The sequence below is a fragment of the Microcaecilia unicolor genome, chromosome 2 (assembly GCF_901765095.1).
Source record: "Microcaecilia unicolor chromosome 2, aMicUni1.1, whole genome shotgun sequence".
NCBI lineage: Eukaryota > Metazoa > Chordata > Amphibia > Gymnophiona > Siphonopidae > Microcaecilia > Microcaecilia unicolor.
The window spans coordinates 168,101,327-168,119,461 of NC_044032.1; the positions used below are offsets into that span (position 1 = coordinate 168,101,327).

Below are 18,135 nucleotides of genomic sequence, written 5' to 3' on the forward strand. Positions count from 1 at the left end.
AAAAAAAAAGAAAAAAGCAAAAGCTTCATGCCAGTCCAGGATTTTGCTATATTATGATCACTTTTGCTATTTCTCAGGGGAAAAAAATCTTGTTTTGCAGGACCGCATCTATTTACGGTAGAGTACTGTGCACCCATTTTACTGAAGGCTCATCCTTTCCAAATAATTACAGCCACAATGTGCATATCATTTTTATTTTATTTGGATTTTGCTTACACATTTTTCAGTAGTAGCTCAAGGTGAGTTACATTCAAGTATACTGGGCATTTCTGTGTCCCTGGAGGGCTCACAATCTAATTTTGTACCTGAGGCAATGGAGAGTTAAGTGACTTGCCCAAGATCACAAGGTGCAGCACTGGGATTTGAACTGGGGCACCTCTGGATATTGAGACTGGTGCTCTAACCACTAGGCCACACATGTATTTTTATTCTTTCCAACCCAATGGAAGTTGGAGAGAATTATACAAAATGTCTGACTGTCCATCAATTTGTCTAGAGGCAAAATATCTCTGAAAATTTAACAGAATGGCATGAGGAGGAAAAAATACAGTAAAAAGACATGAGTTTAAAAATAGAACAAATTGGCCTGGGAATTTGAGATATATCTACACCCCCCCCCCCCCCCCAAAAAAAAAAAGAATGAATGGGATGAAACTTGGTACGAGGAAAAAACAGTAAAAAGACACAATCTCCTTAATTCTATGATGTTGCATGCACAAATTATAGACTAGTGTCACGTGCAACTTAACTGGTAAATTAACTGCTATTTAGCATTAACCAGTAATAGGCTGTATTTGATGATGGTGCTAATTAGCATTAATTTGCAATTACACACATAACTGCCCTTAGTATTTTACAAATTGAGCACGTAAAGGCCATACCATGCAACTGCAAGAGGGGCGTGGGCCATGGGTGGGTCAGGGAGCGTGCCTAGCACTTATGCACACAAGTCATAGAAAACTATCAGTTATGAGCCCAATTGACAACAGTTAGTTGCGAGCATTAACACCAGCCATTGAGCTATCTTAATTGCTTGCGCTTAACATTAAGCGGTTAACTGTGGATTTGCAGTAGTTATTTATCATGGCACTTACATGCGTAATTCCCGATACAGAATTTGTGCTTAGCTGTATCATCCCTGCTCTAACTTTAGGAGACCTGTATAGAATTCCTCCCTCTGGGTTCAAAAATAGGTCAAATCAAACCAGGAGTTCCAGAGAAATGATTCTTCCCCCCCCCCCCCCCCCCCCCCCCCCCCAAAAAAAAAAAAAATGACCAAATGTATTTCTCTGGTAAAAGGAGTTGCAGCTTCTGGAGCCTAGAAACTTAGAGTGAAACATATGGTTAGAGAACAGGGCAAGACAGTTTAAAGATGGAATTATCTATTATTCCAAACCCCTAAATTGCTCCTAGATCCTCTTCCTGGTCGGTGATTCCTAATGTGGAACCTTGCATCATGTAGCTATAGTGTGGGTTCCTCTTTCCCTCATTCATCACTTTGCACTTGCTCACATTAAATGTTATCTGCCATTTGGATGCCCAGTCTCCCAGTCTCATAAGGTTCTCTTGCAATTTTTCACAACTCTTGCGATTTAACAACTTTGAATAACTTGTATTATCAGGGTCTTCCACAAAAGCGCGCTAGCATTCCCAGCCTTTGCCAATGACCAGCTTATATAATAGTGCTTTTTTGGCGCCATATATATAGAATATAGCCTTATATATACTTTCAGATGTCTTGGTTACAGGTTGCGAGAACTTGATCCTTTCTTTTGCCTACGTGAGAACTCTGCCTTCCAGAACTGCTATGCTGTTCAGATCTAGTGTTTTTTACATCCTTGTTCTTCAGCTTAACTTCATTTGGGCACCAGATCTCCCTGCCTAGTTCCACTTGGTCTCTGCTGCTTAAGTCGCAGTTGCAGATCTAACCCAAGGAGAAGGTGGCCTGAAAAGGCAGAAGATGTCCACTTGATCAGCCATAACCCTTAGATTTACTGTGGCTGCCCTTAGCATTGAGCTGCTTCACGTTCCAAAGACTACACTGTGACATCAGTGACCCATACCACTACTGGTGGTGAGCTTCCTGAGCCACAACTCACTCAACTACTTTCCATGATACTAAATCTGTTCTCCTTTCCTCCTGCCCCTGCTGATAATCAAACCCCATAACACTACATCTGGAGAGGGTAATGTAAAGAATCAATAGGGTCTCCGTATCAACAGAGTAGAAAGGAAGATGTTTGATGGTATCACTGAAGAGCTGGACATGATGGAACAGAGCTTGATATCATCCACTGGGGAGTATGAGTTAGAAGGAGATTTATAAAGAGGCTAAACAGCATCTATGGGGATAAATGAAGTGGCAGTGCATGGCAGAGCAAGACGGCATGTTATTGGGGGGAAGAGTTCTGCTTTGGGTATTCCTGAATATACAGTGAGGAAAATCCTAACTGAAGTTCACAGCAGATCTGGGGAATATTTGAAAATTCTGTCAGTGTGAATCAGACTGAAATTCAACTCTTACAAATTTGATCTTAAATTACTTAAACATCTCTAGTTATGCACTCATATATATATGCATGCTCATAAGAACATAAGAATAGCCATACTGGGTCAAACCAGTGGTCCATCTAGCCCAGTATCCTGCTTCCAACAGTGCCCAATCCAGGTCACAAGTACCTGGCAGAAACCCAATTAGTAGCAACATTAAATGCTACCAATCCTGGGGCAATTAGTGACTTCCCCCATGTCCATCTCAATTACAAACTGGATTTTTCCTCCAGGAACTTCTCCAACCTCTCTTTTAAACCCAGATACACTAATCACTGTTACTACATCCTCTATCAGTGAGTTCGTGCTTAACTATTCTTTGAATGCAAAAATATTTTCTCCTATTTTGTTTTAAAAGTATTTCCATGTAATTTTCCATGTAAAATTGAGTGTTCCCTGGTCTTTGTACTTTTTGAAAGAGTGAAAAATCGATACACTTCTACCCATTCTACACTACTCATGATTTTATACACCTCAATCATATCCCCCCTCAGCTACCTCTCTCCCAAACTGAAGAGCCCTAACCTCTTTAGCCTTTCCTCATATGGGAGAAGTTCCACCCCCTTTATCATTCTGGTCGCTCTTCTTTAAACCTTTTCTAATTCCGATATATCTTTTTGAGATACGGTGACCAGAATTGAACACAATACTCAAGGAAAGTTTGCACCATGGATCAAGAGGAGGCATTATAATAATCTTGGTCTTATTTTGCGTTAATATTCAGCAGAGATAGGTGGCTATCTCACGCTGAATATCAGCACTTAGCCGGCTTTAGGTTATTTAACTGGCAGGAGCCATTCCTGGCCAGTTAAAAGTGCTAAATATTGGGTGTCATGTTTCTGTTCTACATATTGTGCTGCTTTGGCTGCTGCCTTTAGCTCTGCTAGTGCATTCGACGCTTTCTGTGCCATGGCAGTAGCAGCGCCCCCAATTTACGCCTTTACTATTGTTTCTCTGTTCTTTCAGTTTCTTTTACAAAGAAATAAAGATACAATAGTGTGCTATCTGTCAGTTTGTGCCACAGTTTTGGTCACAGTGTTTGTAAAATCGAGATGCCTTTGCTGTGGGTTTTATAGGTTTCTGGTGCCAGCTGTGTGAGGATGGAAATCCTGCCTCATATTTGTATGTGGAAGATATAAAACAAGAAGGCAGATACTACTACTACTATTTAGCATTTTATAGTGCTACAAGGCGTACGCAGCGCTGCACAAACATAAAAGAAAGACAGTCCCTGCTCATATCATATCAGATTATATAAAAAGGCAGTCTTTAATAAAGTAAAATGCTCCCAGGTTAACAATCATCTGTGCCCGACTTGGCCATGTTTCGCCAGTAATAATGGCTGTGTCAGGGGCAGAATAAACCAGCTGGTGTTTACTGCACACTTCACCTAGTCTGGTCCAGCAAAGTGATTCAATATAACACTGATCTACTAGCCTCCAGGTACAAGAACATTGCCTATATCGTATCACTTCAGAGAGGTGGCCACAGTAAACGGAAGAGGCAGGTGCCAGCGGCGGCAGGGTAGCATATGGGAATTGCTGCTGGGTTTGGAACAACACTGTGACAAGGTAAAACGCCGCGAAGAGGGATATTCCACTCCCTGAGATGCTGCTCCTGAAGAGTTCCGCCTGAGGCCCCCAACTCAGGTGGCCTAGTAGTTGGGCTGCCCCTGCTGCCCCTGACATGGCCATGTCGGGCACAGATGATTGTTAACCTGGGAGCATTTTACTTTGTTAAAGACTGCCTTTTAATATGATCTGCCTCCTTGTTTTATATCTTCCACATTGGATTTGGCAGATTCCCTTCCATGTTGTTTTCTGTCTTATAATTGTATGTGCCAGGCCATACCACAGATGCACAGTGACAGCTTTGCCCTTGATGTCACAGACTAGGGTTTGTGTTTTCTGATTCTCTCTCTCGCTCTACCTTTTGGAAGATGCCAGAAGGATGTAATTTTTGCTGCTAAGCTTTGTGGAATGTGGCTGAACTAGTCAGAGGAAGAGGTGGCCTGAATGTTATTTTGACAAAGCTTAGGCAGAAGGGTCAGAAAGAAAGTCTCATGCTGATTGTTCCTTAATGCAGGAACGCACTCTGTCAGCGTGTCACAGGAGCAGCTTAAAATCAATGATTGCATACTAAGAACCTGACAGGCCCAGTTGTCTCATAGCTGCTGGACAGAAACACACCTAGATTCGATTTTCTGTCAAGGGTTTAGAGTTATGAGTGAATAATTGCAATCTTTGAGACCCTAATAGTAAAACATTTCAGGTTTCTAGTTTTTTGCACTGAAACCACTGAAGAACCCATTGTTGGAGTTTTCTGTTGTCCAAGGGATGCTGCCATTTTCATTGGAGTACTTAAATTGGGAGGGGAGGGAGACTGATGCAGTGTAGGGAACAAAAAAATGTGTAACGGGAGCATTGATAGAGGTGCATTGGGTTCAAGTCAGAGACTGTAAGAATTTCCTTTCATGATTTTGGCCTTAGCCATTTTCTCTTGCTTCTGTGAGTTTCTAGTTAATTTGACACTAGCTTCTACTGAGCTCAAGCACCAGGATCCTTCATTCGTGCCCAGAAGTTTTCCTCCTATTTTATAATCCACTCAGAGGGCCCTGCCATGGCAGTGATGAGACTTGGCCAGGGACTGCCAGAATACAGTGCATATTTACTTTGAGACTGGCCGGTAGGCGTCACTGCTGAGTGGTGGCTGAGACAACTACCCCTCATCAGGAACAGTAAACACCATTTGCACAGCATTCCCAGGAAGTTCAGGGATCGGAAGCCAAATCTGTAAATTGAGGATCTTCTGCATAGCTCTTGACACTGAATCAGCCATACTGAGATGCGAACAACTTTCTAAGTGTATTTTATTTTCTTTTATATTCATCTTTTATCAGTAATTGTCTGTTATGACATCTTGAATTTTATTATGATGATTTTTGTATGCTATGGTTATTTTATATACTAACAGGGAAGGGACTTGAATATTGTGGGTCCAATATTTGACTGGCAGCGATCTGTGTTTTGTTGCCCACCGCCATCTAGCATTCAATTTCCAGTTTTCCAGACCAGCTAACATGTTGTAACCAGTGGTTATTAAATTTTTTTTTTAACATTGACTTCCGGATTGGGAATGCTCGTGTGTGTGTGTGTGTGTGGGGGGGGGGGGGGGGTTGCATTGTCAGTAAGGTGGACAGTCCAGGTGCGGGAGTCATGCATTCTGTGGCATTCTAGGCTACCCGGGAGAGGGAGAAAGTCGGCTGAAGGATTGTTGTAAGGCTCTAGCTTCCATTTGGGCCTAAGATTGAGCCAGGAATGATGTTTATGCTAATGCGTGACATCACAGGTGTATGCTGATATCATGAATAATGTCATGCATATGCGTAAAACCAAGGCAATGCCGACAAATGGCATTGGAGCTGAAAATGAACCACCAATTTAATTTACATTTTAAAGCGGGCAATGCTGGCTTGGACCCAGGGAGGATCCCTTAGCATAAGAGGCCAAATTAAATAATGACTTGCAGCAGGACTGCTGTAAAGGCTTACAGGAGATAAAGGGGGGCTTCAGAAAGCTCATATTCAGCCCAATTTCAGCGTGATTTTTCATGCGTACATTTTGAGGTAAAGAATACCGCCATGGATACCTGCCCTTTTAATACATAATATAAAAATCATTTTTAAAGTTCCTCAAAGGTTTTAAAGGGCCAGTGAAGGTGGTGGGAGGTTGATTGTGTGCTATGTATATGCAGCTCTGCAAAAATGCTGTTTAAGTTTGCGTTTAAGTGAAGTTGGTCTGTGTCTAAAATAAAATTCCTAATAGCTTAAAAAGTGGAACTTTTTAGACAGTCAAATTTAAGGATGGGCACACCTGAATCCTTCAAGTTTAATTTAAAAATGAAGCTTATTTATAGCTATTAATGTAGTGATTTTCAACCTTTTTCATCTCGCAGCACTCTGACAAGATGCAAAAATTATCAAGGCACACATCAGTTTTTTAAGGATATGTATGTTATTTAACAAATGAGTATTAAGATTGTGTTTAAAGTTCAGTAATTACATTTTTAATTATTGTGTTAACTTTATAGTAGAATATTTTTATTGAGGACACAAGTTGGCAAAGGGGCCACAAAACACAAAGATAATAATTAGTCACAAATAACATGCATTGAAAAACGTGGAAGGCACCATTCAAAAAATATTCTGATTCTCATGTCATCTGAGCCTTAGCAAAATAAAACTCTCTGCTTCTAAGCACATTGTGAAAAAATACAAAACCTAAAAAAAAAAAAAAATCCTAACACACATTTAAAAATATGTCATACAACAGTAGCACTAATTCCTATGATTCAAATGGCAAGAATCCTACATATGAACAGACAGTACTACAGATGTTACACTGTAGTGTAACACACCAATACACCTCCTCCTACTGGTAAAACAGAACAAGTGGGATAGCTATAGATCTCTACACAAAAGCTACATGCCCACAAAATGCCGTACCTCAGTCACACGCAAAACACAGACCCTCACCAAATACAGAATGGGATCACAAATTAGAAATAGAGATATAAAGACAAACATTGAACTGGGAACCCCAAGAAGTCAAACTAGGCATGTACCATAACATGGGAAAAATAAAAACAGAAATGCATTTTGTCTTATACATCGTGGATGTCTTTGTATTATGTTCAGTATATTTCCTAAACTAACAATCTAGTTAGTAAATTCAAAATAACAGGCCCTTTTACAAAGGCGCACTGAAAAATGGCCTGTGGTAGTGTAGACGCATGTTTTGGGCACACGCAGAATCATTTTTCAGCTCACCTGTAAAAAATGCCGTTTTCTTATTTTGCCAAAAATGGACGTCCGGCAAAATGAAAATTGCCACGCATCCATTTTGGGTCTGAGACCTTACAGCCAGCCATTGACCTAACAGTAATATCTCACTTGGTAACCGGGCAGTAATGACCTATGCGTGTCAAATGCCACTTGGCGCGCACCCAATGAAATTACTACAAGAGCCACGTGTTAGCTGGGCAGTAACTCCATTTTGGCACGCATTGGGTGCGTGTAGATGCTTATGCAGCTTAGTAAAAGGGCCCCTAAAACACTTAATTTTCAACCTTTGTTGTCTGGACAGTTTTCCTATCAGATTGATCCTAATTTTTCTGCTTCCCTGTCTGTATTTTGCTCTCTTTCCAGGGGCTGCTGTCCATTTCTCATTTCTTTTCTCTCTTCCTGTTTTGTTCCATTCCCTTATTATATCTGTTTCTGACATATTGATCTTTCTCTTTTAGCTCATTCCTCCCTTTATTTTTCTGCCTCTGTCAACTCAGATTTCAACCACTTCCTCACCCCCACAGTCCTCATCTACTTCTCTTTACTTTTTAAACTACCTATCAACTTTCCATCTCCTTCTCTTACCCCCTAGCTCTCCCAGTTCCTGTCTCATTCCTTCTCCTGCCTCCTAATCCCGTCTATCTTTCCTCTACTCCGTATTACTGTATTTTTACCCTCTGTACATATTATCCTTCTCTGATCCATCTCCTCGACAACTCCCCATGATCTCTCCCTCATGGTTTCTTTCCTCCCTCCAGCCTCCATTTGTTGGCCAAACAGCAAACGGGGTGGAGGAATGTCCCAAAGAAGGAACAAAAGTCAGATGTCTTCCAATAGGTTTATTCTCCTTAAAAAGTTACATGAATCCTCTGGACCCCATTTGTTGGCCAACATTCCTTCCTATCCCCCCTTCCTCCTTTGTATCCCAACATCTGCATGTTTAGTCCCTCCCTCCCACCCTATCTCTGTGGTCCAATATCTCTTCCCTCCCTCTCTGCCCCTGTGGTCCAATATCTCTTCCCTCTCTCCCTTGGTCCATCACTTCTCTCTCTCTCTCTCTCTCTCTCTCTCTCTCTCTCTCTCTCTCTTTCTTCCCTCCTTCCCCTCCGGTCCATCACTTCTCCCTCCTCTGCTCCTCCAGTTCATGGCTTTTCTCTGTTTCTTTCCTAACTCACTCCACGGGTCCAGCATTTTTCTTTTTCTTCCCTCCCTTCCCTTCCCTCCACCTCCTCATGGTTCCAGCATTTTTCTTTTTCTTCCCTTCCCCCTCCACCCCCAGGTGCATCCTCTCTTCCTCTCCCAACCCCCTTCTATGGGTCTACCTTAAATGACATCTTGAACTAGGTTCCCCAGCAACAGTAATTCACAGCTGCTGCTTGCAGCCTGCATGGAGCCTCTCTTCTGCCATGACCCCGCCTCCTTATGATACAACTTCCTGTTTAAGCAAAGGTGGGCCAGGGCAGGGAGATGCTGCAAGTAGCAGCTGTGAATTAATGCCGCTTCAAGAGAACGTCCTTCAAGATGTCATTTAACGAACCGGGGTGTCGAGGAAACAGGGTAGTGCTCTGGGTCCTGAGGTAGTGCTTGGGCCATCAGTCTGCCCCTGGCACACCAGTTGAAAAGCGCTGATTTAGTTTAACAGAATGTGAAGTGGTGTCAGAGCAAATGAGAGCTGAATACTGATTGGCCACACTGCTAAAGAAAGGAATCTGACTGAAGTAGCCCTGAGGGAAGATCAAGGGCAGACTTTGAAGGGAGAAGTGCTACAGAGTTGTTTGTGAAAAGATGTTTGTGGAGAAATTATTTTGGGGTGAAAGTTGTGAAGTTTGACTGAACAAAAAAAAAGTCTGAATGACTGTCAATGCAGTGAAAGTGATAAGAAGGAAAATTTGGTAGAAATTTAGTTGAATTCAAGAAAAAGTAAGTTCTGTCAAGAAAAAGATGTAGTTAAGGGAGACTTTAATTAGGATTTGATGTAAAGAAGTCAGTTTATGGGTTAAGCTGTTTAAACAAAGTTTCTGTCAGTGTTAAAAAATATACTTTTTCCTAATTTGGCAGAACTATCTGAGGTAATAAAAACATTTAAAGGAACCATTTCATTGGTTCTATGCTAATAATTCCAGTACTGGTAAACCAGTTTGGCTATCTACTCAAGGAGATTTAAATAAACCAGAAGATTTTAAGAATATTATTGAGAGTAAGGAAGCTATAAGAGAGAAAATGAATTTAAGCTGAAAACAAGAAGTACACAAGAAAAAGAGCCAGAACTGAATAAACAAGCTCTTGTTATGTATAGTTCAAACACATTGTATTTAGTGAGAAAAACAGAATAGTTTATTTAAATAATTTTTCCTCAGAACGATGAGTGAGTGAGTGAAAGCAGAATGTTTGTGTAGGTACAGTACTGCAGCTGAAGAGCTGCCAGACGAGAGAAAAACTCTCTTATTAACTAGTATATGGAAATAAAAATAATTTAGTTCAGAGAGGATCTCTAATTAGGGATGAAATATTGTATTTTGATTTTTTAGTCAAACACAGTATTTGGGGTATCCTGTCAGACAGGAACATAATAGTGAAACACAGGGAGGCAGAATCTTTCCCTTTATTTGTATTTAAAGTCAGATTTATCAGGATGAAGATAAGAGAAGATAGATGAAGCAAAAACAAGGGGCCCTTTTACTAAAGGGTTGCCGTGCGACAACCCGGAGCTACTGCCAACCCAACACTGGTGCCGGCGGTAGTTCCACCCTCAGTGCGTGGCATTTCCAGCACTAGCAGAAATATTTCAAAAATATTTCTGCGGGGGAGGGGGGGTTACTTGGCGGTAATCAGGCAGTACTGCATGCTGCCTGGTTACCACCAGGTTAGCACGGCAGCCCTTACCACCACCGTGCGGCCATTTTTAAAAACCTTTTTACCTGCTGTGGTAAAAGGGGCCCTGGCATGCGGCAAAAATGGTCGTCTCTGCTTGTGCAAGGCCACTTTTACCACAGATTAGTGAAAGGGCCCCCATGAGAACTTGCAGGACAGATAAGTAAAGAAAGAAGAAAAGAAGTATTTAAAATTTTTGGACTGAGAAATATTTTAAAGAGGGACACAAAACACAAAATTCTTACCTTTAAGGTTCTCCTCCCAAATCTTGAGATCCTGAGAAAGGAAGATGTGCATTATACAAAGACTTAAATTCTTTATATAAAAGAAACTATAATAGTTTTAAGGAAAAGAAGCTCAAATATACTGTTATTGAGATTCTGTTCTAGTTGTAATTCTAAAATTCAGTTCTGTTTAAGAGATTAGACAATAGGTTATAGAAAAAATACTGGATCCAGTTTAGTTATGTTCAGGTTTTAGTAAACTTGCAGGCTTATTTTAGAAAGTGATCGCCGGCCATTTTCCGACATAAATCGGGAGATGGCCGGCGATCTCTCAAAAGCGGCGTTCGATTATGCCCCTCTTGGGGGCTCATTTTTGAAAGAGAAAAACGTTTAAAAAGTGGGATAATGCAGCATTTGGAGGTTTTGCTTGCTAAAACGTTCGAATCACTATTTTTAAAACCTATTGTGCAGATGTTTATCTATGCATTTTGTCTACTGTACGTCCAGATCATGGGGGCGGGGGGCATGGGGGTGGGATTTGAGCCTTCGTAACACTTGGATTCAACACTTGGATGTTTTTCTGCCATAATGGCAAGTCCTAATTAATATTGACCCCTTAGATCTTAGATTGAAAAAAACTGTGATCATACTGTTTTAAAGAGGGTTTTATATTTCTAATATCAGACTGCTCTTTAATATTATGAATCAATCCCACATGAAGATTTTAGAGAGGCAGTTACTAACATTCATTAATGGAATAACAGATTATATTTGCTATCTAAGACTCACTAAATGGAAATATCATGTATTAAACTATTGTGTGTTTAGGTAACATGTTACCCTAGGCAGCATATTAATGATATGAAAAGCTTGAAAATACTTGCAAAGCACCTCATCATTATGCAAATTGAGATGCAAAACACCTCGCTATTATGCAAGCTGTGCTTTTCTTGAAAAAAAATCAGATGAAAGCTGATGTTGTTCTTCCTGCCCAGGCGCATCAGGCTGCTAACGAACAGCCTGCTCCTAGCTGTCATCTTAGGATAAAGTTTTTAGAGCCTGAGAAATTTTCTCATGAACAACTCAGAGGACTTATTACATTTATAACATCTGAATACCACAATTCAATAAATCCTGTAAGGATTTTATTTACTTTGCCGTTGCCAGTTATAGCAACCCCTCAATTTAGGTCCACAAAGCACCCTGTTAGTTTATTGTGCCATTCATACCTCCTGTTCCCTCCTTCCCCTGTTGGCCTGAATATAAATTTTCACTCCCAGAGCCCCTCTAAATGAAGCTTTTTGTCTCCATATCGTACTTCCCACTCTTCAAATTTGCTCTCCTCCTCCAAGTGTTCCCCAGTCTCCCTTAGCTTAACTTGGAATGTTCAGGGGCAAGAGGATGCAGTGACAATCCCTAGTCACTCCTGCCCTGCTGGCACTGAAATTCAAAATTGCACCAGCTTGATCCTAAGTTCTGCTGTATCCTGAACTGCAGGGCAAAAAGTTGCCTCAGGTCAGTCAGTACCATTTTATTATATGGTGCTAGTGGGAGAAGAGTGACTTGGGGATTGTTGCTGCTTCCTAAGGATCCAGAACTTTCTTGGGTAAACTGAGAGGAGTCTGGAGAGAGGGGGGAAAGTGAGAGGTAGCCCTGTTGCAATGCGGTGCATTGGGGTTTGATTTCTTGTCTCAGACCACATGAGCTAGAACTGGTGCTAGGGATTCACAGCACAGGTGTGTTTGGTGGTGGTGGTGGTGGTGGTGGTGAGATTGTAGCTGGATTTAACACCTATAATTGCAAGATTGCAGAAGAAGCCCTGGTAAGAACTTTTACTTCAGTGCAGTCACTGTAGAAAGTTGAGAAGGGCTTATACAATAAGGGAAACATCTTTGGGTAGCTGGAAATGAAAAATTCATATCATCATACCCTGGTCTGGTTCTAACTGAGTTGAAAGGCCAAAGGAAAGAACCATCTGAGCCATAAGCTGTTTTTCAAAGCAGTCTAGCTGCCTACATGTGGAGTTAGGTGACTCATTTCTTTGTCTGGCCTTTTTTGTCTTTATTAGATGCTCACGTATAGGTCGGTTTCACATATAAGTCACATCCTAACTTTTATCCCATCTGATGATTTACATATAACTCAAATGACCAACATCTCGCTTTCCTACTGTTTTCCGCCTGCCCCCTCCCCCTAGGGTCCAGTGTCTAATCTCCTGTAGTCAGCAACATCTTCCCCTTCCTTCCCTATGCTGCCGCTTTTCTCCATACCTCTTCTGGGCACTTCCCTGTCATGTCTGGGCCGGTGCAGGGCCTTCCTGTACAGGCCCATTACCTGCCATTTGCCCAACAGGAAATGCATCCTAAGCTACCTGGATAGCAGATTGAATACTGCCACGATCCAGATAAGTTTCAGCGCTGACTATTGTGTATACTTTATGATCGTTGCAGCCAACATTTTAAGGAAAATATTAGTCATGGTGAATATTGACCAAATGTTTCTCTGTTTTTTTTTTTTCTTTTAAAGGCATTTTCAAAGGGTATACCATCATTCAAGTGAGTCACAGACCTATATAAGTTTAGAGCAGGAGCAGTGCTGCGCATTTCTCTTGCAGAGTGCAGACATTTTATAGATAGGCGGTATTAATGTAGTTTCTGCAAAAAGGTTACAGCCTTCAGAGTGATGGCTTCCCAACTTCCTTGACTGTAGAGGCCTCTTTCAAGGTTTTGTATTATTCCTTCCTGGAGCCTAAAGGTTGTATATAATGTATTTTAAAAATCTATATTGCTTTTAAAGTGCTTGCTTGTTTGTTTTCTAATTGCATATATGTACTATATCTTTCAGAATTGTATTTTAACATATTGTATTGTTAGGTATCTCTAGGCAGACCTATATATTATGCTACTTAAGTAGTGAGAAACACATTTTACCTGAAATGTAATGGTTCTGCATTATACTCATGACAGTAGAAGGTTTTAGGTTTTGTAAAGCACTGTGCCTAAAGCCAGATCCATAAGAAGGCAATTTAAAGGTTGGCTATCTTTTCTCCAGGCTCAAACAACATAAACCGACTCAACACAAACACAGAAAACAGAGAAAATGAAGGCACCACCAAAATTATTGCATCTTCACCCATAAAAAGGTAAGACGAGCTCCCAAATTATTTTCAGTAGTTGTTTTTCAGTTGTCTGCTACTGAAGCGTAAGAGGGAGACATGTTTGTGGTTTTAGGGCAAGGCTCATTTTTAATGCGTGTAAATGGTGTGCACGCGTTAAACACTAATGCGCCTATAGAAATGTATAGATGTGTTAGCGTTTAATGTGCCTTAAATTTATAGGCACATTAAAAACGCTAACGCAGCTTAGTAAACATACCCCTTAGTGAAGCAGCAACTTTTTTCCCCTTCTTTTTTTTTTCTTTTTCCCTATATGCAACTGTGGACCCTATTTTGGAAGCATTTTTCTCAAGACACAAAATGGAAGAAAATCTTAGTAAATAGGCCCCTAGTGGGCTCATTTTCAAAACAGAAAAATGTCTAAAAAGAGGCATAAAGCAAACATTTTGGACATTTTTCTCACAAAAACGTCCAAATCAGTATTTTCGAAACCCATTTTTAGACGTTTTTCTATGAAGTCGTCAGAAGCATGTCCAGATCTCAAGGGGGCATGTCAGGGGTGTGTTCAGGCCGGGACGTGGGTGTTTCTAAGACTCCCCTGACTTAGACGTTTTTCAGCCATAATGGAGCAAAATGAAACCATCCAGGACTGAAATTAATTGTGGATTTTTCCCAGGAATAACATGTATAGAATGTTTGTACATTTAGGAAGCTTGCCAGGTGCCCTTGGCCTGGATTGGCCGCTGTCGTGGACAGGATGCTGGGCTCGATGGACCCTTGGTCTTTTCCCAGTGTGGCATTACTTATGTACTTATGGCTATGCTCTGCTGGAGCCAGTCAAAAGCTCATCCCTGGTTTCAACTAGGGAGCTGGCTGGGCCTTGGGTGCACAATGTTGACAAGAACAAGCACATTGAGACTGAGCCATAGTAAAAGTGACTGTTCCAAATGACCTGCTGGTGGGGGAAGGCTGAATTTTTTCCAGGAAAGGTGGCCTCTTGTACCCTACGACTGGTGGGTTCTTTAACTATTCCATCTCGGTTATGCCCTTCATTGGCGTCAAAGACCACCAAATTGCCCACTGAGAGCATCTTACTTCTGCTTTCAGCACAAGCAGGTACTTGCAGAGAAATCTCCATACTTCTAAAGGCCCATGTAGCCAAGCTTGTTCCACCAGGGAAGAAGGGAATGGATTCTATGCCAGGTACTTCTTTGCGCCAATGAAAACAGGGTGGATGCGTCCCATCCTAGACCTAAGGGCCCTGAACAAATTCCTCGTCAAAGAAAACTTCAGGATGGCTTCCCTGGGCACCCTTCTTTCCATGATTCAGGAAAATTATTGGCTACACTCTCTGGACTTAAAGGATGCTTATACTCACATTCCAGTACTTCCGGGTCACAGGAGGTATCTTTATTTTCAGCTGGGGAAACATCACTTCCAGTACTGCGTGTTGCCTTTTGGACTCACATCGGCTTCCAGGGTTTTCACCAAGTGTCTTGCAGTAGTCACAGTATTGCTATGCAGACTGGTAGTCCATGTGTTCCCCTATCTGGACGATTGGCTGGAGAAGAGCATTTCGAAGGATGGTGCTTAGGAGTACATGTGGAGAACTATTTGGGTGTTAAAGCTACTACAGATCATTTTAAACTACCACAAGTCCCATCTCCAGCAATTGGAGTTGAACGAAGCCAAGTTCCCGTCCAGAAATTGGAGTTCAATGAAGCCCTGCTAGACATGCAGCAAGCATGGACTTCTCTCCCTGTGCCGAAGGCGGAGACTTGTCACTCATGCCATTCAGGTCTGATCCAGCCAGCTGATCACAGCTTGGAAGATGTTAGGCCACATGGCCTCCACTGTCCATGTCATGCCCATGGAGCATCTTTACGTGAGAACTGCCTAGTGCACCCTCCCAGTGGTGTCAAGCCTCGGGGAACCTAGCAGATGTCATCCAAGTGATACCAGAGTTGGTTCAGTCTCTGCTTTGGTGGACAATTCGATCCAGTTTGACTGGAAGTCCTCAGCCCCAGAAGGTTCTGACAACAAATGCATCCACTTGGGCTGGGGAGACCACTTAGACAGACTTCATACTTAAGGTGTCTGGTCAGCTCAGGAGATAGATCTTCAAATCAATCTTCTGGAGCGCCGGGCAATCTGGAATGCTCTAAAGACTTTCAGAGATCGGCTGTTCAACCAAATTGTACTCATTCAAACAGACAATTGGACCATCCAGATTTGGCACTGGGCAAGTCCAACATGGGATACATCTGAAGGCTACTTACCTGGTGGGCAAATCCAACTGCCTGACTGACAGACTGAGCAGTGTCATGCAACCGCACGAGTGGTCACTCAGCATGGGTGTTGCCAGCGAGATCTTCCGAGAGTGGGGCACCCTCTCGGTTGATCTCTTTGCCACTGGGTTCAACCACAAAGTCCTTCAGTACTGTTCCAGTCTCCAGGCCCACAACAGACTAGCGTTGGATGCCTTTCTCCTTCACTGGGGGACCGGTCTTTTTTATATGTGTCCTCCCATCTCTCTTATGGGGAAAACTTTGCTGAAACTCGAGCAAGACCGAGGAACCATTATCCTGATTGCTCCATACTGGTCCAGGCAGATCTGGTTTCTTCTTTTTCTGGAATTGATTGGAGTGTTTTCCAACTCTCATCATGCAGAACGAGGGATTTCTTCTATATCCGAATCTCCAGTCTCTGGTGCTCACAGCCTGGATGTTGAGAGCTTAGAATTTGCTTCTTTACATCTTCCTGAGGGTGTATCCAAGGTTTTTCTGTTTTCCAGGAAAGATTCCACTAAGAGATGCTACTTTTTCAAATGGAGGAGGTTTGCCGTCTGGTATGAGGGCAAGACCCTAGATCCCCCTTCTTGCCCTACACATACCCTCTTTGAATACCTTCTACACCTCTCTGAGTCTGGTCTCAAGACCAACTCTGTAAGGCTTCACCATAGTGTGATTAGTGCTTATCATCATCATGTAGAGGGTAAGCCCATCTCTGGACAGCCTCTAGTTCACTTCGTGAGAGGTTTGCTTTTAACAAAGCCTCGTTAGGCCTCCACCTGTGTCAGGGAACCTCAACATTGTCCTCACCCAGCTGATGAAAGCTCCTTTTGAGCCACTCAATTCCTGTCATCTGAAGTACTTGACCTGGAATGTCTTGTTTTTGGTGTCTGTTACTTCAGTTCGCAGGGTCATTGAGCTTCAGGCCCTAGTAGCGGATCCACCTTACACTAAGTTTCATCACAATAGAGTAGCTGTCTAAACACACCCTAAGTGCCTCCTGTGATGGTGTCAGAGTTCCATTTGAACCAGTCGACTATCCTACCAACATTTTTTCCCAGACCTCATGCCCATCCTGGCAAAAACGCACTGCACACCTTTGACTGCAAGCGAGCATTGGCCTTTTACTTGGAGTGAATAGGTCTTACAGACAGTCCAGCTTTTTGTTTCTTTTGATCCCAATAGGATGGAGGTCACCATCGGGAAACGCACCATTTCCAGTTGGCTAGCATTCTTCATTGAGAATACTGACCATTTAACCCTACTCCCCATTTTCTGTCTTTTAACAAGTTCTTAATCCACAATAGGACATTTACCTGCTATCCCATGGTTTTCTAATTTCCTCAGGAGTCATTCACAAGGTACTTTTGTTAAATGCCTTTTGAAAATCCAGATATACCATATCGACTGGCTCACCTTTATCCACATGCTTATTTACTCCTTCAAAGAAATATAGATTGATGAGGCAAGATTTCTCTTGACAAAATCCTTGTTGACTTTATATGATATTTTCAAAGCACTTAGCCTTCCAAAGTTCCATAGAAACCTATGGAACTTTGGAAGGCTAAGTGCTTTGAAAATATTTTGTCTCCATAATACATGCTTTTGTATATGTGCTATAATTTTGTTCTTTATAATAGTCTCTACCATTTTGCATGGCACTGACATCGGGTTCACCGGTCTATAATTTCCCACATCACCTCTGGAAACCTTTTAAAAATTTGGCATTACATTGGCCACCCGCCAGTCTTCCAGTACCATGCATGATTTTAAAGATAAATTACATATTACTAACAATAAGGCTGCAAGTTCATTTTTCAGTTATATCAGTACTCTGGGATGTATACCATGCAGCCAGGTGATTTGCTACTCTTCAGTTTGTTAAATTGCCCCATTATATCTTCTAGATTCGTAGAGATTTGTTTGTTTCTCTGAATTATCAGCATTGAATACCATTTCTGGTACTGGCTTCTCTCCCACATCTTCCCTGTGTACCTCTTTTACCCCCTGAGTCAACTAGCGGTCCAATTGATTCTTCTACTGGCTTCTTGCTTCTAATATACCTAAAAAAGATTTTATTATGTGTTTTTGCCTCCAACGCTATCTTCTTTTCAAAGACTCTTTTTGCCTTCCTTATCAGTGCTTTGCGTTTGACTGCCATTCCTTATGGTGTTTCCTATTATTTTCAGTTGGATCCTTCTTCCATTTTCTGAAGGATTTTCTTTTAGCTTTAATAGCTTT

The 18,135-nt window shown here is 41.8% G+C and overlaps 1 protein-coding gene across 2 annotated transcripts in view; it reads left to right on the plus strand.

The window, feature by feature from the left end:
* Window positions 1-18,135, plus strand: part of EPB41L4A (erythrocyte membrane protein band 4.1 like 4A) — a 564,380-nt gene that overhangs the window by 411,629 nt on the left and 134,616 nt on the right. For both annotated transcript variants that reach the window (XM_030193468.1, XM_030193469.1), the window contains one exon: window positions 13,540-13,630. In XM_030193468.1, the coding sequence (XP_030049328.1) occupies window positions 13,540-13,630 (91 nt within the window). The remainder of the gene's footprint in view (window positions 1-13,539; window positions 13,631-18,135) is intronic.